This window comes from Charadrius vociferus, unplaced genomic scaffold, assembly GCF_000708025.1.
Source record: "Charadrius vociferus isolate BGI_N301 unplaced genomic scaffold, ASM70802v2 scaffold161, whole genome shotgun sequence".
Taxonomy (NCBI): Eukaryota; Metazoa; Chordata; class Aves; order Charadriiformes; family Charadriidae; genus Charadrius; species Charadrius vociferus.
Window position 1 is genome coordinate 3642830 of NW_009646928.1, and position 24960 is coordinate 3667789.

General features: G+C 36.3%; 1 protein-coding gene across 1 annotated transcript in view; it reads right to left on the reverse strand.

Annotated features, from left to right (window-relative positions):
- The window catches only part of UBR3 (ubiquitin protein ligase E3 component n-recognin 3 (putative)), a 101547-nt gene that overhangs the window by 62895 nt on the left and 13692 nt on the right, over positions 1-24960 (reverse strand). Inside the window, exons 7-20 of the mRNA XM_009894565.1 lie at positions 21365-21593; positions 17402-17581; positions 16513-16646; positions 14285-14371; positions 13636-13701; positions 13458-13547; positions 12470-12598; positions 12328-12380; positions 11532-11665; positions 10873-10958; positions 9400-9541; positions 6025-6121; positions 4567-4708; positions 61-165 (exon numbers count right to left, since the gene is read on the reverse strand). Of these exons, the coding sequence (XP_009892867.1) occupies positions 61-165; positions 4567-4708; positions 6025-6121; positions 9400-9541; positions 10873-10958; positions 11532-11665; positions 12328-12380; positions 12470-12598; positions 13458-13547; positions 13636-13701; positions 14285-14371; positions 16513-16646; positions 17402-17581; positions 21365-21593 (1674 nt within the window). The remainder of the gene's footprint in view (positions 1-60; positions 166-4566; positions 4709-6024; positions 6122-9399; positions 9542-10872; positions 10959-11531; positions 11666-12327; positions 12381-12469; positions 12599-13457; positions 13548-13635; positions 13702-14284; positions 14372-16512; positions 16647-17401; positions 17582-21364; positions 21594-24960) is intronic.

Consider the following 24960-nt stretch of genomic DNA (forward strand, 5'->3'; position numbering starts at 1 on the left):
TTTACATCATATTAGGCAATACTTTTATATTTTAGTGAAAAAGATGGTATTTATTCTTACCTCTTCATCTGACTCTTGTTCTGGAGAATTTTCCAACCCCAGCTCAATCAAATACAAAACCATGCAAAGTACGTGTTCTGATAAATTCTGATGATCCATTAATATCTAGGCAGAAAAACATACGTTCACGTCTTAGAAGGTTTTATCTTTGATACTCTCACAATCCCTAATACAAAACCCCAAAACTGCCAAAACCACGAGAGATATCTCTAACCTAAACTACAAATTTTATCTCAGAGCATGACCTTCCAGGTTAGCCACACTAGAAAAGGTAGAAGGTCTTGAGCTACATGTGTGATTTTTGCCTGTTTTTTTTTTCCTAAATTAATTCACTGTGGTCACAAGAGATGTATCACGAGATATGAGTATCAGTTTAAAAAAAATAAATTAAAAAAAAAGAGTAGACAGGCAGAACACCATAACAACACTTGCCACCCTAGTGTATTTTTAGTAAACAGTAAGCATCAATTTTAGCATTTAAAATAGTTTTATTTTTGTTGCACATTAACACTTTCAAAGTCCTATCATGTGCATAAAAACACAGCAAGGAAAAAAATTATTTTCAAGAGCAATGAATTGGCTATTACTATTACAATTACAGGCACTATAAAGTTCCTATAATATCTACTCTGAAACATCAGCAAGATATTTTAAACTTCACCCTTGTTATGACTGAATGTCCCAACAAAACACCCGATTACTGATTACACTATAGGATCCAAGCAGGCCAAGAAAAATAAGAGTAATAACATAATATACCTTTCCAATAACATTAATGGAACAGTACTACAAAATAAGACATGTAATTTTGGATGTGGTGAATCTTATTCCACTCAGTTTATTAAGACTTCAATATATCTAATGCACAAAACCAGTGTTCTGGATATACACTTTGGACTCTTCAGTTTTTATTTAACTTTTTTAAGATGATTAAAAACTATTTTGAGGTTTAGAAAAAACTAACCTTTGGGCATCACCACAAAAGCAAAATTTAATTTTATGTTTCTTTCCAGTCAAACGAACCTATACCTTAAAATTGTTACTAGTTCAAGCTGCCATTTACTGTAAAACCAAAGGGTCAGATAAAGCTGCACAGATACCACTACTGTCAGCTACCAGAAAAGAGCTGCACCTAGCAGTCCCTCCCTTTTCACGTGAGCAGTCACCATAAGGTCTCGTCAGGTCCTAGACCTATAAGCTATGTCTGGATAACTGGGAATGCCAGAAGGGTTAACATGAATTTAGTTCACAATCACCTTCACATAATCTTTTTTAACTACAAATAATAAATAGCCTTCTCTTTAGATTAATAAATGCCCATATTTTTCTTCTAATACAGCTTTCAATGAATTGAGAGAAAGGACCAGTGCTACTGAAACGAAAAACCAGGACAGATTTCCTCTTGAGAATATTCTCATTTAAAGGGAAAAAAAATAGCAAGAACCTGTAGATTACCAAAAAGTAGATGAGAAAAGATGTTTAAAATTTCACTGTAGACAGGCTACTATACAAATTAATATTTTTAGAGTGTCACCTAGTAAAATTTTAAATACAACTTCGTTTTGAAGGGGCCAAATTTCATAAGTAGATACATCCACTAGAAACATCAGAGAGAAAAAGTTCTGAAAACAAATATTGTTTTACAATAGCTTTTCTAAAATACGTTTGAGCAGCTGACGTAATCGAAACAAATCAAATCTGAGATTACAGAGATTATTTAATTAAAAAGAGCACTCAGTATTACGTGAATATGAAAACCATGTGCAGTTGTACCAGTCAGAATCAAAAGGTATGTTGACTAACACTTCTGAAAAGTCAAATCATCAAGTGTAGTTTACTGCTCTTCTGTAGCCAGTCCAAAAAATCAACAGAGATAAAGAGGCTGTTATAAATTGGCAAAATTTCAGAAATAGACAAAATATCATTTAAGGGAATCCATGGAATCAACCACTCTAATTTCTACCATCCATGAATCTGGTAGAAATGTATTCGCATTTCAGCCAAAACAGCAACCCAGAAATCGTAAATTTCTGAAGATTTAAGTCCCTGAAGCTTCTTAATAGAGTAAGAGAACAAACAGCCAAAAACATCATGAGCAAGACAGTAAAAGATGATGCCTTCCTTCCCTACATTCTCCATTTTTGTTCCATGTCAAAATATCATCTCATGTTCTACATAATCCCAAGCTCTCCTTTTCTTCAGCAGCCTTGCTGTATGTAAGCCTCCTGTCTAGTACCTTCTCCAGGTATGCTCCTTCCCCAGTCTCCGCTACATACTACCACATCTCAGCCTTGTTCTTCACCCTGCAGTAGTCAGGCAGCCCCGCTGCTGCAGCTGGCTGGGGCTTAGCAGGGTTAAACATACTGCACACAGCAGCTTCTCTGGCCAAAATTATGGAAATCCCTGGGAAACAAGGTACTGCCACTCCATGCAAAGTTCTAGTTGGCTCTGGTGTGGCATGCCTGGTCTGGGGCTGACTTTCTTGCGACTTCAACAGTTAAACAAATAAAGTAAACAGCCACTGAACATGCACACATTGTCATTTTGTAATGGCTAGTTTGGCTAAATTCAAATCCAAAATCTTGATAAAAGAACATATAAAACATGGGAAAAGGGCATGTATTTTGTCCTTGCTTCAGTCTTGGAAACTCATGCCAGAAGAGGTGTTCAGCACGAAAAATGTCAGCCATTGGTTAAATTTCGGCAAGATAAGGAACTAGATGTCTGACAATGGGTAACCTTGACCAATCATTAGATGTTGTACTACTGAGGTTCCAAAAGGTACAGCTTCATTCGAAAGTCTTTGCACATGAAATTCAGTCTTACCCATAATAGAATGAGACGTTATGAAAAAGGAAGAATTAGTAGTAAATTACGAGAATTTTTATATTTTTAAAGTAGATTTTTGAAATTGCACTACTTATACAGCAAAACCTATAGCTTACCAAAGTCACTAATTTGTAAGCAATATGAAGCCATTAAGAAAAAGTTCTTTTCTGTCATAAAGGTGAAATCTATTGAATGAATCAAAGAATGGTTTAGGTTTGAAGAGACCTTACACATGATCTAGTTCCAACCCCCTGTCATGGCCAGGGACACCTGCCACTAGACCAGGTTGCTCAAAGCCCCATCCAGCCTGGCCTTGAACACCTCCAGGGATGGGGCCTCCACAACTTCCCTGGGCAACCTGTGCCAGTGCCTCACCACCCTCAGAGTCTACTCTAAATCTACCCTCTTCCAGTTTGAAGCCATTCCCCCTTGTCCTATCAGTAAATGCCCTTGTAAAAAGGCCCTCTCCAGCTTTCCTGTAGGCGCCTTTTAGATACTGGAAGGCTGCTATAAGGTCTCTCAAGAGCCTTCTCTTCTCCAAGCTGAACAACCCCAACTCTCTCAGCCTGTCTTCATAGCAGAGGTGCTCCAGCCCTCTGATTATCTTTGTGGCCCTCCTCTGGATCCTCTCCAACAGGTCCATATCCTGCTTGTGTTGAGGACTCCAAAGCTGGACACAGTACTCTTTGCTCCTTTCAGAGAGTTTCTAATGAATTCAGGTAAAATCTTGTTTTCATTCACCTTAATGATATACTGACAACTTACACGATACTTCATTAGAAAAAGAAATCACCTAAAACAACTCCGTGGGAGCAAGCATGGCTCTTTGTTAATACCACACAGTTAATACTACACTTAACAACAGATATTTTCTATTCAACAGAAGTTTAACAGTGAAACAAAACAAGAGCTTTAGGGGAGCTGGGAGCACTTAAAAGAGCACAAAAGGAAAGTCTGCCCAGGAAAGCACTACTCAATCAAACCACTTTTTTTATAGTCCCTCATCTGCAGCACACTGCCTTGAAAGCCCTTTGCACACAAGTACAAAGACAGATTCAAAGTCCTATTTTCTGATGAATGTACTCTTCAAAAAGGATGCACTTCTCTTAAAGAGGGCAGCCAACTATCAAAGACAAAACCAAACACAATTTAAAGGCATCAATTAGTCCAGAAAAACAAGTGCTATAACGTTATCAAAAGCCAGAATGTATCTGGGAAGCGATGTTAGAACCAACTGCAGTTATGAGGCACATTCGACCTTGAGGAAGCCATCAAGGCTGCATATATTTGAACAGGCTGCTGATGTCTTAAAACTCTGCAGTGGGAACCAAAAGAATATCACTCACACCATCATGCTCCCTGAAACCATCACGGAACAATCGAAATGTGAACTCTGATGGTTAGGATAGTGTTCTTCTATAGTACAGTAGGATTGCTCATCCACTTGGATACCTGACTTAGTGTATGTGTATATATGAAACAATCATTCATGAAATAATGACAATTGTAGAAAAACATCATGATGCTAAACTTAAACTTAAAATAAAACAAAATAAAAACATTATATAAATTTGAACCTGAGTACTGTAAATAATCTATTAAAAAAATAATTCTAGGAACTCCTGTTCTAAAAAAGTGGAAGTAAAATACTGGACTTAATGAGAATTATGACTGTACCTTGTAAAGAAGCGTGAACAGCACGATGTGCAGGGTTTTACAGTGTAAAAGCTTTATGAGACCTTTGTAACTTGGATGTAGTGGTGTCCTCTTCTTGTAAGGAGGCCATGGGTTCCCAGGGAATTTACCACTTTGCTTTAAACTGTTGAAACAAATGAGACTTCTGTTAAACACTGCAATAATGTAGACAATTGCCACTGTTATAGATAACTATTCTGCCCTCTTTTTGTTTAGACTGACTTCAGAATTGATGAGCACTTCTAAGCCATTTAATTTATTTAAGCAGCATTCCAAAAATTGTAATGTATACACAAACTGAATCCAGTCTTATTTTTCTGTGGATTACCACTGATTTAAATGACCTTTACTTATAAAGTTAAATGAATTTTAGATTACTGCTATGAATTTAAAAATTCCACTTTCATTCTAGGAGGTACATAGAAGAAACAGAAAACTTTTCACTTCACCCAAATCCACGTTAGTCAGACATCCAACAAAGAAATCTCACATCTGGAGGAATGGATTACAGGCAACACTAGGAAACGTTAGACATAATTATCTATAGCTGACAGCACCAGTGCTATCATATCAGTGAACTTAAAAATTAAGTGGTACTGCAACGTAACCCACATTTCTGATAATGAGCTGGAATGCAGTGCAGTAGACAACCCAATTCTTTAAAAGAATACTACCTTGCTCAAAATCAGTTACAGTGTATGTTTATGATGAGCCTTTGACTTAATGGGATGAGCACAGAGACAGAGGATTATTTCACTAAGTTTATTATAAGGGTTTTTTTAACTTGATTTTTACTCCCAAGGTGTGAAAGAAAAGACAACCAAATTAAATTAGCTGAAATAAGATTCTGTAAGGATAAGAAGCTGTAAGGGATGGAATGTTAAGGAACAGAATTAAGACCAAAGCATCTTGCTTCTAAGAACTTAAAAGGGTGCCACAAGTGTTTTTTCCTGTATTTAAATCAGGATTTATTTCATCCGTGGTTTCTATCATGGGTGAATACATAGAAAAAACCCCACATTATCAAGATCATTTCAATTATATAATTATAATATTATCAATATAATTTCAAAACACAGCACTGTAATGCTGTGCTTCATGTACCTAAATGTAAGAAAAATAGATAAGGCTGCTTTCTTTAATTATTTTGTAACTGTTTTTTAAACAATAACTTTTGGTTAAGTATTTTATCTGTGATGACATTTACTACTTTGTCCGTGGCACTTCTGATGTACTTTTAAACATTCATGGAATAGTAACAGCCTAAGCTAACCAAAACCCTCGTAGTGTTGTAAATTTATAAAATATTTGTTCAAGGACAAATCTGGGGCCTGCAAACATCAGTAACATGATTAGCATTACCAGATGGTGGAAAAAAAAAAAAATTATGTGCAATGTGCATCAATATGATGTTACATTTCTAAAAACGATCCAACTTACAATGCTGTGTATCTGTCCATTGCAGACTGCACATCTCTGCGATAAACCGTTCGAAGTATTACCATGACAGGGTCAAATTCCTTATCCCAAACTTCAGCTGTTGTTTAAAAGAAGTCACATGTTAAAATTCTCTTTACAGACCTTACCACTTATTGCAGATTCTTTTCTTAACTAGCTTTAATTATGTAATTTTCTATTATAGAATATTTTTTTTGCAGCAGAATACAGTAATTTTAACTAATTCTTACTAATCATACTTACTATACTAATAATTACTACTACTTATCAAGATATCAAAATCTCCCCCAAAAATATTTTTCTTAGTTCCAAACCAAAAAATTAACAGTCTGTTAAGGCAACAGATCTCTTCTATTCACAAGCCTTACTTTAGTGTCTTCTAGCTTTCTTTTCTGGTACATAATAATTTACAGTTTTGGATAAAGAAAAAAATCATGTATTTCTGATAAAGTAACAGTTGTAACACGTGCTGAGGAAATCTTTTCTAAAAAAAAGAAAATAAATTCCAAATTAATTTAAAAATTTAGAGTAATTTTATTTATGCAATTGTAAATATACAAAGGCAACCCCATGGTTTTATTTATTTTTCACTTGGTACTTCATAAGTACAAGTCCTCTTGAAAACAGGAAGAAAAGACTGCAGAGAAGTTAGCAGGGAGGTGATATTTAACTATTTATTTAACTATTTAACTATTTAACTATTAAGTGCAGTGAGCCAAATGACTATAACAACACATTTTTTGTTCAGTCTTGAAAATGGCCAGGTTTCTTTAATAAGAAACCTTTGTAACACAATAACATTTGTGACCAATCTTTAACGAACATGTCTTTGTTTTATAACTAATATCTATGCATTATTTTGGCATTAAAATCTTAGTTATCTCTGTTTAATTTAGGAGCTCTAAAATAACATCCAGAGCGGCTTTTCAGAGTCATCACAGAGAATTCCAAACAGACTATAAATAAAGATATCCCATTTAAATGATACCTTTTTTTGTATTTACAAGTTATTAAAAAACAAAACTAAGTTTCCAACCTAAAGTCAAATGAAGATGTTAACTTCATTAATTGCTTGTAAGTGTTAAGCTCCGTAACATAGCAGTATGAAGGCAAAGTTCAATGACCCCATCAAAGGAAGAAAACCAGCGGATAGAGAATTTTAGCTCCACCAGCAGGCATAACAGAATGCAAGCTCTAACAATATTCTTTAAAGTTTTCACAGGCAAAAGCAGGCAGCTTTATCGTGCTTTTGAGATTAATTTCCCCAAGGTGGGAAGACAAGTGGTCTACTCCTGTTAACCCCTGCTAACCAGTTTACAGATCCCCTCATACGCTGCTAAGAGAGAACACTTCGCATAGTTTCAACTATGTATGAAATATGATCGAACTTAACTTGCGAAAAATACATTTTTTCTGGACAGAGTATACTGCTGCCGTCTGAAACAGACCAAGTTTGTTTGGGCTGCTAATTCACAATGAGGACAAAGGACTAAGAGAGGGAGCCACAGGGGGAACATAAGAAATGCACACACAGCTCATCTTCAGCACACAAATCCACAGAGAACAGGAAGAACTATGTCCTTTTTTCTGAAGTTGATTTGCTTTTTTTTTTAAACCTATGGCTAATGGAAGCAAAATCTGGGGCTTCTGCGATCATAAAGTAGATTATTCTTTTCCTCTAAATTTAGGGAAAAAAAGGATTAGGAGGAATAGATTTCAATGTGACTTGCTTAAACCGTGACAGGCCACAAACTACAATTTTTAAGAGCAACTGGAATACCACCATTCATTTTGAGAACCTATATAGTCTTATAAAGATTATAAACACTTAAAAGGCTATAGTACCCAGAAAAACCATGCTAGTTTTCATTCATGCAAAAGCTCTTTCAGTTTCTTATTACTTTAAGAAACAGGGATCCTCCATAGAGTTACAAATTACTTCAGTATTCACTGCTATAGATGAGATACTTAAAAAAAATTAAGATAAACAATATATTCCAGAGGTAAACTATTTTTTAAAAAACACCCAAAAAACCCCAAACGCTATAATCTAGCATCAGATTCCCTAAATATAAAGTGTTATAATTCAAAATACCATAATCCATCTTTTTTTTTTTTTTTCCTCCTTTACACTGTGTTAAAAAAAACACCAGCATGCTGCAAGCCTCAGAAACCAGATATGACATCGGGAAATGCAATTTACAGAACATTAAAATAAAGTTATTTTAAATATGTAGGTGTTAAGCTGCCTAATTACACATCAAGGAACCAGAACGAATTAATTCCCAAAACTTTGGTTTCATAAAATTACTTCACAGGTTGTTGATCTGTATAAAAGTAAGAGCTTCACTGACTCATCAATCTCCCAGTACAAAAACTGGCAAACAAGTTAGTACAGTATTGGTTCCTACGTTAGCAACAACAAAAAAAATCCACAAAAGAACACTGCCTACAAACCAAATGGTTTCAACACTGTCAGACCCCGACCCTGCCAGCTTTCAAGGGAGGTACCCAGGGGAAGAAGGAGTTAATCCCTCTTCAGCTTTGCGAAGAGCTGAGGCACAACCAGAGCACATGGAGCATTTCAGATTCCTACAGTCTACAGGCTTATCTGCTCAGTGACAGGAAACAGTAATGGAACAACGAGTTCTTAAATTCCTACTCTCCTTTGATATACCAACACTATATTGAGTCCAATTTAGACAATGACAAGCTGCTCAGGGGAAGAAACCAGTCATTTTTGCACTGTTTGCATTGTAGAACTGTAGAACAACATTCTATAAGTAGTCTTGTCTGAACTTTGTTCTAGACGCTTACTACTGACTGGGAAAAACGTTACAGGCTACTAAGGACAGTTAAGCAATATAAAAGAAAGAATTATGTATCATGATATCTTTAATAACCAAAATGTGGAGAAGTTTGAAGAAAGTATCTTTGCAACCGACACCTCACTAGTGCAAATAGTTTTAAACTCTACCAAACATACATTGTGGGTTTTTAAATCACATAAATTATTAAGTATGCAGATCAGTGAAATACAAACAACATAATTTTCCAGTTCTCCATTTTCTCCCTTGCTTTCTAAGGATACCTGATTACTACGAGCTCATTTTCACTCAAGATCAAAATGAATTTATTAAAGATTCTTAAGTCTTTAGCAATGCTTTTAAATATAAGCAATAGACAATAATGAAAAAGTTTTGTGGGGTTTTGGGTTTGTTTTTCTTGTGGGTTTTTGTCATTGTCTGGTGGACTCTTTTGGGGGTTTGTGGTTTGTTTGTTTGTTCTTTAATAAAAATGCCTCTAGTTAAACATCTTACAACTGAGTATGTTATAAGAGGACACCGATTACCATACCTTTAGGTGTGTACATTCCTTGTTGCATGGAACCTCCCGGTTCAAAAACAGGAGCTTTAAAATCAGCAACGGCTGACAAGACCGATTCAAAGCTTAAGCTTCCTGGAATAATACCACTTTTAGGATTGGGGTTTTCTGGAATGTAATGTTTGTGTTAAGGAAAGCAAAGTTAACTTAGTTGCAGGACACAGCATTTTACTTCCTTCTTGACATTTGCAGTCACTCATTTCAGAGGCTACATTTCGGCAGTGCTCTGTGTTTACCACAAGAGGTCTGTATGCTCCAGCTGCTACAAACAGTAACTATTACGGAAGAGAATCAAAGCCTCCTAGCTAGGACATTGAACTTTTTAAAGCAAGCCAATTGCTACATGCTTGGCTCAAGACTTAAGTATTAAACGAGAAATAAAAAACTACTACCTGTAGTCCATAGAACATTTTTGTACTTGCTTTTATTTACTAACACTTTGGCTCTCTTCATAGCATATTTTGCATTTACAGTTAAGCGCAGAAAAAGCAAGTAAATAGCTTGGGATCCATAAACACAGTTAAGTAATTCTCCACCTTGGATTGGCTATTTCTCATTTTTGGCAGTGACACTTAATTGACCTACTCCAATCACAAATGAGGAAACTTCTGCTTAGTGATAAGTGATTGCTTGTACAAATTATTCATTTATTTTACATATTTAAGTGACTGAGTTACTAGGTTGTATTGTAATAATAATTGTTATTATATATTTGTAACTCAATCACCTCCTTTCCTGTCTTTATAAATTCCTAATATTTTTGCTCAGTGCCTATGACCGGATTGCAAGCTCTTTTGGGCAACCACCACAAGCTATTTAATTTACTTACACAGCTTAATACACCGATAGCAGTAAAACCTGAGTATTAGTAGTGAACTGTCTGGGGACATGAACCATATCATTGAGCAAATAGACTTCCTAGAGTTTGCTATTCTTCAAGTAAGGCACTTCTCCCATAATGCATACATTTGCCTCCAATTTCAAAGCAGCATTCAGAATTGCTATTATTTGCATTTTCAGCTATTGATAGCAAAAGTCAATATAACATAGAGTAACTTCTTTTTATACTGGCATAAAATTAGCAATAATCAAAGGCTCAAATCCAGATAAAAGTGACGTTTGGCTAAACTTTCTACAATGTCATTGGAAAAGACTTTTCACCTCACACCTAAAAGACTTTTGTAGCGTTACAAAATAATAAACATGAAAAGAGCAGTAAAGCATTTTATATCAAAACCGATTTAAAACTATTACAAAGTATTGCATATTTTCTAAGAAAGACCAAAACTAGAGCACATGCTTTTACTGATGGTAAGTATATGAAAACACACCTTTACACAATTTCTTGTCATTACGTAAGCTAATGTTCAAGCTCCAAAATCCCACTACTATCCAGGTACCTGTCATTCTCATTCATGCACATTAGTTAATATATTCGAAGGATATGAGATCCAATAATGAACTGTGTGTCCTGTCATTCATACAGAGTTGGGCTACCATCTCTGCTCTGAGGATCTCATCATCTGTCATTCCTAGAATAATAAAATTTTAAAAGCCATTAAAATAGCACGATTCTAAAACACACAGTCAGCATACATTTGTCATTAAACATAAGTTAAGCTTGATGCAAACATTAATATTACTAATGATACAGTGCTATAAAAATCCAGTGGAGGAAAAAAAAAAAGGGGGGGGGGGGGAAGGGGGCCCCTGAAAAAATTGCGAAGTGAGAACGAAAAAGAACAGAGGGGAAAAAAAAACAGAGGGGGGGGGGGGGGGCACAAATGCTACGGAGACACAACCTCAGTCAGAAAAGACAGGTACAAACTGAAACTGCTGTCCTTCTGAAAAAGATATAGAATCCTCATGTGATCACATACACAAATCAGCCACTTCCATTAAAGCCAGTTTTCTCCATCCTTATGTATTTTGTCTATTTCTAATCATAAGGGATTAAAATTCAGTAACTGGCAAAAATGAAACCAAGTGTTGAATACTTTAAGTTATTATGTGGCTAATCAGCTTTGTGGTAGCTACTAAATGTTGAATATAAATGAACATGCATGTTATTTACATACAAATATTCCTAAAGCAGGGATTCTTACCCAAATGTAAACGAAGACTTAACAGAAGGACCAAAAACGTTAAGGCTCCTTCCAGCATGGACCTTTCATGCTCTGAATCAAGAACAGTATTTTGATGCTGTGATGCCATCGTTAACAGATCTACCACCTTAAATCTACATAGCAAAGAGTAAAGTCAGAAACATCATTCTCCAACATTAAAACACCAATGTGAAATGTACTGATAAACTCAGGACACCATTCACAACAAACCCAAATGAATACATTAAATGCATATAATTCAACAATATGCAAACATACATGAAAACCCTCTTATTTGTAGATCTGGATTTTTATTTAACTACTTATGGAATGTACTATAGTGATATTTACTCCACGTGAAAATATTTATGAACATAAAAAAAGCTAAGACCAATTAATCTGTTTTCAAGCCCTGATTTTATTCTATCCAGAAAAGCAGACTTTCTTTCTGTGTCTCTTACTATGGCAACTCTATTTATCTACTTCTTCAGCCTAGCATATACTGAAAGCTTGCATACGAACATGTGCAAGACTTAAAAAAAACTAAAGATGCTCAGAAAACAAATGTCTGAAGCTTCACTACTGCACTGTAAATCAAAAGCCATCTCTGTATAAAATACGGGATATATCTTGAGATACCTCTTTCAGTAGAGCCCTTCACATAAGCGTTAGTTTTGGCTAGGCAGAGCTCTACCACTGAAGGTGTGTATCAGACACGGACCCTTTCTCTCACATGGCATAAATTAGTCAACAGCTAGCACAACACTGAACCAGAGCATTCATCTTTTAACCCTACCTTTCAAAAACAGATGAAATAAAATAATCTGGGTCCAGCCTGGAGGCACAGACCTGTGAAAAGAGAATAAATTCATTTTATCCAGTAGTTTGTTTGTAAACAAGCATTGGCTTGGCTTGGCTTCTCAGAAAACATAACGTACTTGCAGCAGATAAATGTCAGGATCAATCATTGAATTGCAGAAATGAGACTGCACGTAAGTCATGGCCTGTCCTTTAATTTGTAGGCCATTTCTAACCCACATGTTGCTGTGTATTTCAGAAAGACTTGCCTGTTCAGGGAAAATAAAATAAAAAGTTACAAACATTTCAGGGATATTCAGCTATTCAGTTCAATGTTAGCAGATCATCAATATATTATCACACATATACATACACACACACCCCACATTTTCTGTAAAAGTATAATTTTTTATACCAATTTACTTCTCCTGGGGAGTAAGGGATGAAAAGGAACCACTGCAAGTATGAAAGAGAGAGCACACTTTCATATGAGCACGTATTTCTAACAATGAAAGCTATCAAAGCTGATGAAGTAATTTAATTATCTATTTATTTATTAAAATCTTGAAAAGTACTCCAAAGATGAAGGCACCATGGTTAGAAAGAAGTTTGGTATAAAAGCAGCGATTACAAATAATGCTCACTATCACTTACATACAAATAAATAAAAATTTGTAAATAAAAAAAAAATGTTGCAATGTGCATCTATTGTTGAATTCATTCTCTATTTATAATATGTAATGTTCAGATTCAGGTTTCTTCTCTGCTTGCGCTCCATTGGTAGTTATTCCACGAACATGAAATTCCATGTTTTCAAAGGGCAGATTGCTCCTAACCTTTTGAAAGTGCTAAAGTTAATATTATTATCATACTTCTCAGAGTATAGATAACTAATGCCACATATTTAATTTTGGAAATCAGAAGAAAAAAAATAGTTTATCCTAACTCCTCAGTATATTCTAGTTATTAATGTCACATATCGCTTATTTTGATATTCCACAATTAAGACATACTCCCCCTTGTTAAATACTTCTAAATGTATTTAAATCACAGGTGTTAAAGAATCAGACAGCAGCTTTTTTGTTGTATATCCATATATCTGCATCAAAGTCAGAAGCCTGCCCGTACCTGAATCTGAAGCGGGTGAATCATGAGTTTCATCAGCATCTCTTGGTCAGGCAAGATGGTATCCAGATCTAGTTCTTGGCATTTGACAGCCTAGAAACAAAAGCAAGCACACACTGTACTGAACAATCACACTCAATAGGGTATTTCCGTCTTCTGTGTGACTAAAACATGTGCTTACCTTACTTAAAAACATGGCAAAATAACGGTGCAGTGGCAAATGAAAAGTAACCTGGTTAGGAGCTGGCTGAAAGTAAAATAAAGATATTTTAATATCACATATTAAAAAACCAAACCTACAAATGTCTTTGTCACAACCACCAAGAACAGTATCTTGCATGTCTTCATTTGATGGACTTACTTTCCACTAACCTAGTATTATTTCATCCCCCTGCACTTTCTGATGATTTAGAAATTTCCCATATTCAGCCTGCTGTAGTTAATCTCTTATTAAGCTAATGACACTCTGAATTGATTGAGAATATTGCTTGCTTCCTAAGGTAGTAAGGCTGCTCCCCACAACAATATCAGAAGACTTCTGTCTTGCCATTGCTTGAGTTCTTCATTCAGCAGAACAGTAGTACATCAATGGTACTGCTTTTAAAACTCACACAGCTAAGTTTGCACCAGCAAATCTAAATCATTAAGACTCTACAAAGGATCATAGGTCATAACATTGCAACTATTAACTACAAATTCTGATTTCAGCAAGGCAATCCTTTTTCAATCAGTACCTGGAATTATGATTTAATTTAAGGGGTAAGTGTATCACCTTTGAAGTTTAACCAGATTTTCATAGTACTTTACTCAAATTCATTAAGGATACTTACCTCATCTACAAAGTTGATAGCATCAAACCAGTCCTGAAGCGCTTCAAGGCAGTATCTGACAACATTTCGTGTGTATTCCTGCGTTTCCTGCAGTAACAGAAACCAGCGTACTACATGAGCCAAACCATTTTTCAGTGTCCCTGTTTACCTACTACAAATAAATATGATTATTTCAAGAATATATTTACAGTACATAGTTTATGCCCTCATCATACGGAAAATAGAAAGTATTAGGATGGTTTCATTGTTACTTTAAAAGATGACGATTTCAATGGTGAGAATTAAGGCACCTTCAGAATGGTCAGCTGGTCCTAATGCCTACTGTTGTTTAATTTACCCATTTATTTTTTACCAAAAATTTAGAGATGTAAGCATAAAAAGTCTTCCCACGCAATCAAAAGGAATGGCTAATGTTCTTTAAGTTTCACCTACTGAAGCAACCTTACAGTTTGCTAACACAATGCACATGAAATGCAAGGATAACACAACACTGCAGCGATTTTAACAATAAGCAAGTTTTGTTATGATTGTATGATATAACTCTATAACAATGCCCTAAAACTAAAATATATTTCATATTAAATCATGTATGTCACGATTAGATCTGTACATTCCCCTCCAGGAGAGAAGCAGTGATGTGCAAGAAGGGAAGGCAGGAGGGGAGCTAAACCAAATTGTTCTGTGATCAGTGGAACTTACAAAGTCCCGTTTCTTACAGACTTTTCCTTTAATCTTCCCTTCCCCCTGAACACAGACACCAAATTTGCCTCAAACTCATAGGATATCTATGACACACTTCTCATGCAAAAGCCAGCAATGTGTTGGCCAGCCAGAAGCAGTACAAGTGCTGACTAGCTCAGTCAGACACCTTTTGTCATCACAAAATACAACAGCCACACTCCCATCCTGCTGCTCCACGTGCTATGGGGGTGAGGTTCTGCCAGCTTTCCCTCACCTGTGGGACGGAGCTGGAATCTCTTCCCCCCCATCAGGTTTCATTACACAAGTACAACAATTAAGCTATGAAATTTGTAAAATTCTTTCCGATTTATTGAGAATGACCAAAGGGCTTAAACGTGGGGGTGAAGATATGACTGACGTGTCAACATGCGGAGCAAGGAACCAAACAGGCCTTAAACAAAAGGCAGACCTTCCCACCCTAAGCTAAAAGGAGACGAATGCTTCAAAAAGCCAGAAGTTATAATTCAGTTTTCAAAAGATAATTTAGACTCATCAACTGATACACTCATAATGTATCAGTAGTACTTATATCACGGAAAGGCTTTTGCAACTGCCTGGTTTAAACTGTTTTAAAATTGCATGATGTCTCACACACAATTTTTCAGTGCACAGTTCAATTCAGGTATTACTGTCTTGTGGTTGCTATTAAATATCTTAATAAGCTAATTTCAAAGATAAGTGTTGATTTCATAAAAAATAACCATAAACAGACAAATTTTTTTTTCACATGTTAAGGATTCCTATAAGCTGATGGATTCCATTTTTATTATAACTTAGTATAACTTACAGTCTAGTAACAAGTCTTTGCTCTAGTGAGAAGACCATGAGATGTCAGAACCTAAGAGAATTTCACCTCAGGTTGTTAGTAAAACAACCCCAAACCATAAATTACTCCATCCCCAATCATAATGCAGTGTCTGTTTACAGTAAGGCATTGGAACAGGTTGCCCGGAGAGGCACCTGTTCCTGGAGGCACCCCCATCCCTGGAGGTGTTCAAGGCCAGGCTGGACGTGGCCTTGGGCAACCTGGTCTAGTTGGAGATGTCCCTGTCTATGGCAGGGGGGTTGGAACCTGATGATCTTCAAGGTCCTTTCCAACCTAAACCATTTTATGATTCTATGATTATAATCACATTAGGGCAACTTATGTATCTCCTTTCCCACTGAACAAAGACAGAATGACTCAGAGACATTTATCAAGTTCTTCATCAGTTTAGAAATTATTCCATATGTGCAGTCATAGGGAATGACTGTACACATCCCAAACTTGTAGTCCCAGTTTTGGAGACGATAAATTAGGTACAAGCATGAATTCTATACTCACTATACACAGAATCCAAGTTGGTCAGTTTTATATATTTGGTAAACAAACACAGCAAAACCCAAGTCTTTTCAAACACAAACCAGACAGACCTTTCAAGACTTGAGAACTGTAGAATAAATCAGCAACAAAACTAAGAATAATGTCAGAGAAATGTTAGTCTTACCCTAACTTTGCAGTGTGACAGAAGACCCCACATTGGCTGGGCACAGGCTTCCAGTTCAGCAGCAAAGGCAGCATAGTATGTCTGCGATTCAAACTCCACATGCTCATTTAATTCTCGTTTATTTAAATTCATGCCTTCAAAGATTTAAGCAGAGTTATACAACCAAATATTTAACTAGGGCTAAGTGGAATGCAGTATTTTTAGTGTTATGCATTCACACACCTATTAAAATAAAAAACCACAAGTTGTAACAATCTATCGTATCTAGCAGCAGAATAATAGATAAAATATGAGAGCAAGCAAAGTTTGAACAGAAATAGATGAGAAAAGAACAGCTCTAGATTGCCTAATAACTGCAGTCCTTGCTGTTCAGGTGATGTTAACATGGATAGCAGCCTTTCTGCTTTGAACTTCACTTAGTCAATGAGAACATCTGGATGGAAAATATCTGGTCCTCTTTCTAGGCAGAACTTCTATCAACACTGAGAAGTTCAAGATTTTTAAATATTTCTTTAAATAATCAAAAAAGTTTCCTCACAGCAATACTTAGAAAAAGATCCAGATTTATCAATTAATTTAGCCAATATTTAAATTTAGAACTTCACCAGTAAAAGACTTCTAGCACAAGTTATGATTTGTACTTTAAGTATAACCTGAGAATTCTGGCACCATGAACCTCAGTCAAGTGTGATGTAATTGCTCTTTAACGAGTCCACACAAGACAAAGATCCATTAGATCATTTTCAAATCTATCTGTTTCCTTCCAGTAGTACAGACTTGTAAGAATACTAATTAAATATTTACATACAGCAGCGTAAGGATTTTGCTACTGCGAACATTAAGCTGTCTTAACATCCTTGTATTAGTACTGATTATAAAAGTCACATACCTTGAAAGAATGATACAAAATTCATCCATGTTACCAAAAGACCATGATCTTCCAAAAATTTCTTTGCCACACTTTGGTGTGAAAGTATGTTTATAAAATCACTAACTAGGGGCCAGTAAGTATTATTCTTCAGTAGTGCTTCCCCACAATTCACCACAACATGTAAACTATTTTCTTCATCTAGATTTAAAAAAGAAAAAAAGTAATTATTTAAAAATAACAAAAAGGAAAAAAAGTAAGTTACAAGATAACACAAAAATACCAATTAAGATTTACTGTAACGTTGCAATCACACATACAGAAAACTGCAGAGAAGAACAACGGTTATTTTGTGGTACCTGAGGCTGTTTTCTCATTGTGGACTCATCAACATAGATCCCACTCTAGTAGGAGACACACATACTTTGAACAATATTGCAACCTTTGAAAAGCGGTGCATTAGTAAAACCATCACAGCTACGCCATTTTTTAATGCTTCCCAGAAGTATAAAAAGACCAAACAATACGATTCCTATTACAAACATCTGAGATCTATTTTGAATTTAACACACTTCCAGTGAGCAAACCTGGTGATCAAAACCTACACTGGCATGTTCAGTCTGAGAAGGACAGCAGAGAAAAGCATTTCCACTCTGAATCTGAGACAGAGAAAGGATTTAGGCAGCCTTCCTGGGGGTAGGGCAGAGGGTTCCCAAAAGAAGGGGAGAAGAAATCGGGGGTGGGGAGTGTAGAAGTCTCCTCCCTGAATCACAGAAGTACATCCTCTACAGCTGTCAAATAAACCTCCTCATTAGATTTTTCTAAGAAGGACCCCTGGAAAGAGCAGAAGGGAAACAGGATTGGTCCCAGATTCACGATCCAAGGGAAATAACTTGCAGCACCCATCTGTCAGTTACTATTCTATTTCAAGCCAACAGAAGAAAGATAATCTTGCATCTGAGGAGCAGCCTTGGGGACGGCTCTTGTCAAATGCACTGAAGGACCCTTGCAGTTACCCTTTAGACAGTGAAAGGGTCATAAGCAGTACAGCACAGCCACAGCTAAAAAGACACTGTTATTAAGATACTCCAGGCTTGGGCTGATGTGACACATATGTATCTGGAGTGGTTCCCTTTGCATGTATGCTTTCTTCCTCCCCTTTGTTGTAACTACTGAAGAAAGTACTTTTTTCTTTTTACTCCAAGGTGGTTTATTTTGTTTGTTTATTGGTACCAGGAAAAAAAAAAATTACTGTCTTGCCTGCTACGTGAACAGGTTTTCTAACTTGAAGTCATACAGTATTTTGATCTTGACAAGTTTTACTTCCCAAGAACACAGCACAGTCAGAAAAATGAATCAGATTTCATCCTCAAAAATATGCTGCTTGAGTTGCATAAGGTAATATAGAGCTCTGTTTCTTAAGACTGACTCCTTTCTATTACACTGAAGCCCTGGAAGGAACAGGAAGCCAGAAGCACTCTATGCAGCTTCTCAAACTTCTCTACCACAGCTGATCAAATACTTTTTAGTGTCTCTCTCATTTTCTGGTACATCTGCAAAGAAAGGAAACTAGGTCTTGCTGCTCAGCTGCCTGGTTCCCACGTGCTCACACAGCCTATCCAAAAACAGGATAACATCTCAGCTGGCTCTGCCTGAATCCACTGAAGAACTCTGTAAAGAGCCAAAGTTACATGTTGCTGATTCTCTGCCCCAGTACAGATTAGACAAATCCAAGGCTATTTCAAATTGGCAGTGGCATTGCCTCTTAGTCAGAGTTCTCTACAAGCCAGGGTTAATGTAAGGTCAGTCAAAGGAAGAGAGCTGCTGGGTTTTTTAAAGGATGAACCACTACCAAAACTTTTTCCTTGGGGTATAAATTTTTCTCCCAGGAAAAGTTCAGTAGGAGGAAAGTGCTGATAGAGAGGATAAAAGTCCCTCAGAGCATAGGGACATAAACCTTCCTAGGGAGCCAGTTTTATCACCTGCACCTGTATGTCACCTCTTCATCCTTTCATACCACATGTGAGAGAGGTAAGCTGAACAAGTAACACTTTCAAAGTTGATACCAACACAGCTCCTAGGTTAACTCTGTTTCAGCAACACAGTTTCTCACTTGGCATCCACAAATACCCTTAATGGACTGTATACTTTTAACAGGTGCCAGCTGTCCAAAAGACAGTTAGCATCTGTGAGCAGTACAAACTAAACGTGCCTTAGCAGATACACTTCCTGCTCCATGCTCTCCTTGTTCCTCTCCAACATGTTTTCTCCATCTACCCATTTGCTAGATTTGTAAACTTCGTCTCATTTGGATACCAAACGACCTACTTGTTTGCACTAGCTGCACAAACAGAATTCTTGATTTATCTCACCAGCACAAACTTCTAACAGACTTCTCACAACTTCCAGCATCATAAGAGGTATCTTGAACTAAACACAAGATACAAGCCCACAGAACTGCAAAAGAAAGCCAATGAGAATATGAGAGGGAAAAAACCCAATGAAGTTTTTTGGGTTTTTTTTTTGTTTGTTTGTTTTTTGTCAATTTACTGTAGGCCCAACCCCTCATATATGAAAGCAGTGAGGAGGAAATGTTGTGGAAACACTGAAAAGCACCGGACAGATTCTATAATGAACTCTCAGCTAAGACAAACCACTGGTGCTAGACAAAGGAAACAGGTAACTTCATGTCTTGGGATAGCTGCTCCACGGGTACATCTTTTTGGACAAATGTATCAGAAGTATATCTGACATTATTTAGCTTACTAGATCCAGCTTACATCATTAATTACCAGGAAGTTTCTTCAGAGAATGTGTAATCACAGTCACAGCCTTTTTCTGTTAGGCTGCAAATTCTGATCCACTACAGAAGCTCACCACCACGCTAGCAACATCCCATATTGACCAACAAGTAAAATTAAGATGTTTAGAAGTAGTTTTAAATGGCATTCCACCAATATGGCGTTAGTTCAGCAAAAGTCACTTGATACAAAAACTGTTAAAGAGAAACTTTCAACATTTTTCTTTGAATACTGTAAAGCAATCTAAGTAGGGCAACAGAAAAATTTCTCAGGTTGAAGTGCAGCTGAACGAGGGCACTCTTTATAGCTATATCACTGACGATTTCCCATTCCAGTACACTCATTCTGTATTAGGCTATACATAGAGTAGACTCAGAGACAAAGGATACTTCAGACCAAAAAAAATTACAATTTCATGCAGAAGTTGATGGTACTTATTTGGCAGCATCAGTCAGCCTGTCTAGAGATTCAAGCTAGGATAAAGAGGGCTGAAAAGTCTGTGGTCTGTTAGGTACATGAAAGCGTGAAAAACAGAAGTCAGCAAGACTCATTGTGTCACCAGTTTCACATAAGGGCAGGTAAAACAAGAAGAATAGAAACAGGACAGCTGTTTTCATTGGAAAAGTTACACACTGTACACTAGTTCAAATTCGAATTGCCGCTCTGTCAAGCAAAAGCTTGATCAAATGATTATATTTACAAATGATTAAATCATTCTCCTCTAATTATATCAAGTTTTATTAAAGCAATCCCAGGTGAGAAAAATTAAAACAATTTTAAATACTTCAAAATAGCTTGTGAAATACTTTGAAAATATTTTTAAAATTAAAGGTCTCAATTTGCATATATAGTTTCTCATTCAAATGAGCTTCACAAATAGTGTTTATGTACTTTACCCAACAAATGAAGCACCTGCAAGATAATACTCTGTATTTTAAACTATATAACATTCCTACAAAAGAAAACCCTACAAGCCAAAGGACAGAACATCAGTATCACTCTTGATAACTATCTTTACATTTCTAGGAAATTTTGAGACTCAGCCTCTACCATATATTGCTAGAGCCTGTGCATTTTTGGGAAGGGTTTGGGGGCTGGATTGACTACCAAAGAAAGAGATTCCATTTCCTCTATAATCAATTTATTATTCCATGGAAGCAAGCAAACAAACAAATCAACCTACCTTGCAATTCACTTTTAATAAGGCAACTTTCCATCATATATAACAGAACAGTGACCATAATGTCCAGCAGCTGACATTCTTCTGTTACTTGGCGTGCTAGTTCTTCATTGCTGAACAACTGCACACTGATATGCACAATTCTATTAGACATTGTGTCTGATTCATGGCTTTTCTTCAGTGTTTTCATAATAAAAGCATAATGCTGAACAAAAGTTTTGGTAAAAGCAATCTGCAAATTATAAAGAAATTTTTATGTTAACAAGCACCATACAAAAAGTATAGCTTTCTTTCATTGTAAAATATTCCTTTACCAAAGTACAATCAACATATCCTAGGAAATACCAGTTGCCATGATAAACCAAAATTGATGGTGTAACTATTCCATGTCTAGTTTCTAAAACAGTCCACATGAAGAAACCTATGTATAGAGTGAGGTAACTTATGCCTCCAATTTTATTACCTTATACCAAAAAAAATGATCTTCTCGTTCTTTGCTTTCCACACTAAAAAAAAATCCCACCAGAAATGTTGGAACAGGGAATATAAGGTCTCAGCATACCTGTGAAAGCAGTAAAGTTCTAATAGTGAATTAATCCTAAATTTTTTTACCTCCTAAAACAGGGAATAATGTCCTAAAATGATACACTGTGAACAATGAGATCAGTGCTGCCTAATAAAGCGGCCTTAACTTGTCACTTGCATTTGTCTGCCCATGGAGTAGGTTTTCATTCACCTGTCAAGGATGACATTTCAACACTGAATTTCATCTGCTATCATAACATCCTATATTTTATTAATAAATGTTTAGCGCTTTCTCCTAAATAATTAAAGTCATTAGCAAGTTTTGCTATTCTTCACACAACCGTTTGGGTTTTTTTAAACAAGATCGATATTTAAATACATAAACATATAAATCTTAGTATAATTTATCATCCCACTCCATTAGCCTCAAACTGCATTGTAAAGCAACCTTCTGCACTGCATATACATGTGTGCATATCTGCCAGCTCTGAAATCACTTCTCACTTAGTACTTTAAGTTCTGAATTAACACCATCTGGACTTCCTTGGCTTAATAAGAAGAGATAATACAAGCTGTGTAGTGATGAAAATTTTCAGCTCAAAGGCTAAAATCCCCTGTCTAGTCCTTCTGGAAGTATTCATAAGCATAAAATTAGAATTTTAAAACCACCGTCAAGTAGCTGTATTTTCATCAGACTGCATACAAATCACTACTTCATTTTACCTGCCTTAGAGTCAGTACTCCCATATTTTCATTATAGCACTACCATGTTATTCTCATTTAGAAAATATTTCCAAAAATATCATGATGCCATAATGCTGCTGTTGGACACAAAGACTGCTTCTTCCAGCAAACATCCTCAAAAATAAAGTTGATCATGCAAAAAAATGGACCAGAGGGGGATGGGGAGGTCACTGCAGGAACACTACAGCACTGCTTAACCTGCCCTCCTTTAGCTGATTCACAATGAAGGAAACCTGTATAATAATTGAGTGTCTGCTACACACAGCACCCAGCCCAATGATAATTGTTTTCAGCTAAAGCCTTTTCAGAACAACGTATTTGCAACACTTGTGCAGACTTAATAAAGTATCAGTCTGGTATTGCAAGGCAGAACAACCTATCATATAATTTCCTTTATATTAAAGCTTGATACAACCTTAATCACTGGCAATAACACTTATAAAAAACATCAAGATGTTTACACTATTAATGTTAAGCCTCAGACACAAATGACGCACCTGATATTTTAAGAAGTTAATATATTAATGCTGCTAGTAAAGAGTATACTTTATTTATGTATTACTTCCTCACACTTTATTATATTTAAATAGGATTCTCAAGTTCCGTGATGTAGGAACTACATTTTACTTGTTTTACACTGCACTCTCAATACAAATTGATTGCAAAAACATAGTCCTCCTCTAAGGATAAATTTGCAATTTTTTATTAATTTATTTTCAATCAGCATGCATCAAAACTTTTTGTGCCCCACCCATATATGATAATGAATTTCTGAACGTACTGTAGATTTGCTATCAATATAGTGTAATGATAAAGATTCTGTAATACATTAAATAAAGAAAAGACATCAGCTTTACGCCTACATTCACTTGGAAGTTAAACAAACAAATACAACCCGTTCCAATTTTGAGAGGAAGAAACTAAAGTCATTGCCAGAAGTTAAAATGCTGAAATACTGTGGTAAACTGCAGTCCGTATATAAAAACGGCCACAGTAGGTCAAATCAGTCCATCCAGCTCAGTATCCTGTCTTTGAGTGGCCAAAGCTGTATACACAACTATGGAAAAATATGGAATGGAGCAAGAATACAGATACTGACATAACACATCTTTCCACACACTTACTCAGTTTCCAACCATTTGCAAGAAGTGGCTTCCTAAGACAGACATGTTTTCTGTATATTTAATTACCTTCACTGACTTACTCTCTATGATGTTGTGTAGCTTCTAAATTTCTAGCCTATGCAAAACCAAAGTTAATTTCTTCATCTGGCCTTTCCCTCTTGGTGGCCACTCAACAATCCCAGAACTTTTAGGAGCCTAACATCAACCCCATGTTTCAGTTAGAACTTGCACCTCCCATGTTTATGTTTTCAATGCAAAGAAAAAGATAGTTCTGCCAGGTGAAAGCTTTGTTAAAATTGTTTCCAATAGAAAAACTGTTCTACAGAACTTGTAGAATAGCATATCCACGGGTTAGTGAATTCCTATTGCTGTAATAACTGCCCCAACGTTCACTATGGGAGACGCCTGACAAGGCACAGCATTTCTCATAATTATGTTCGTTGATTCATTATCTCTACCAGATACTTTTGCATTTCTTTACTTCCAGCACTTCAGCAAGGCTCTGCTCCTGGATGATTTACACTCTTCCAAAAGTTTCCTCTTTATTGCCAGCCCCTTCTTTGCCTTCCCGTTGGTCACATGAAGGTCAGTCCTATTTCTCTGGCCCTTTGTTTTTCCTCTTGCAGAAACCTTGTTCACACCATAACACCTCTAATTTCTCAGAAGTTCCAGTAAAATTCTCTTCTGTCTTCTTCACTTGTAAGTCTTCCAAGCTTCAAATCTCAGAGGGCTGGGAGGGATGCCTCAGGCACAAATCCTGTAAGGCAAAGACCACACTGTTTGTTGCACTGTCTCTCTCATATGCTAAAGCGGGGAGTGGGGGAAGAGCTAGTTAACCCAGGGTTTTATCCCACCCCTTTCAACAGCTCTTTTCAATAATGGGAAACCTAGAAGTTTGGTTTTCTATTTAAAATAAATCTGTGCAGAGATTGCTGGTGGTTCACTGACTGCTGCATAGGCTGCATAGGATTCAGTCAGCTCTACTACTTTTACACTGGGAGTCAGAAATTTCAAGAACTTCAGAGCAGCACATAGCCAGCTCTGTGCTCTGTCTGGCTATCTCACTCAGTTTATCAAAAAATCAACGTAGCAGAATTCTTCTGATTTAATGTGCTAAATCAGCTCATAAAGAATCAGACAAATCGCACAACAGCGGAGACAGAAAAAATTAAGACAGTACATGTGGTGTAGATGGGATGGGAGAAA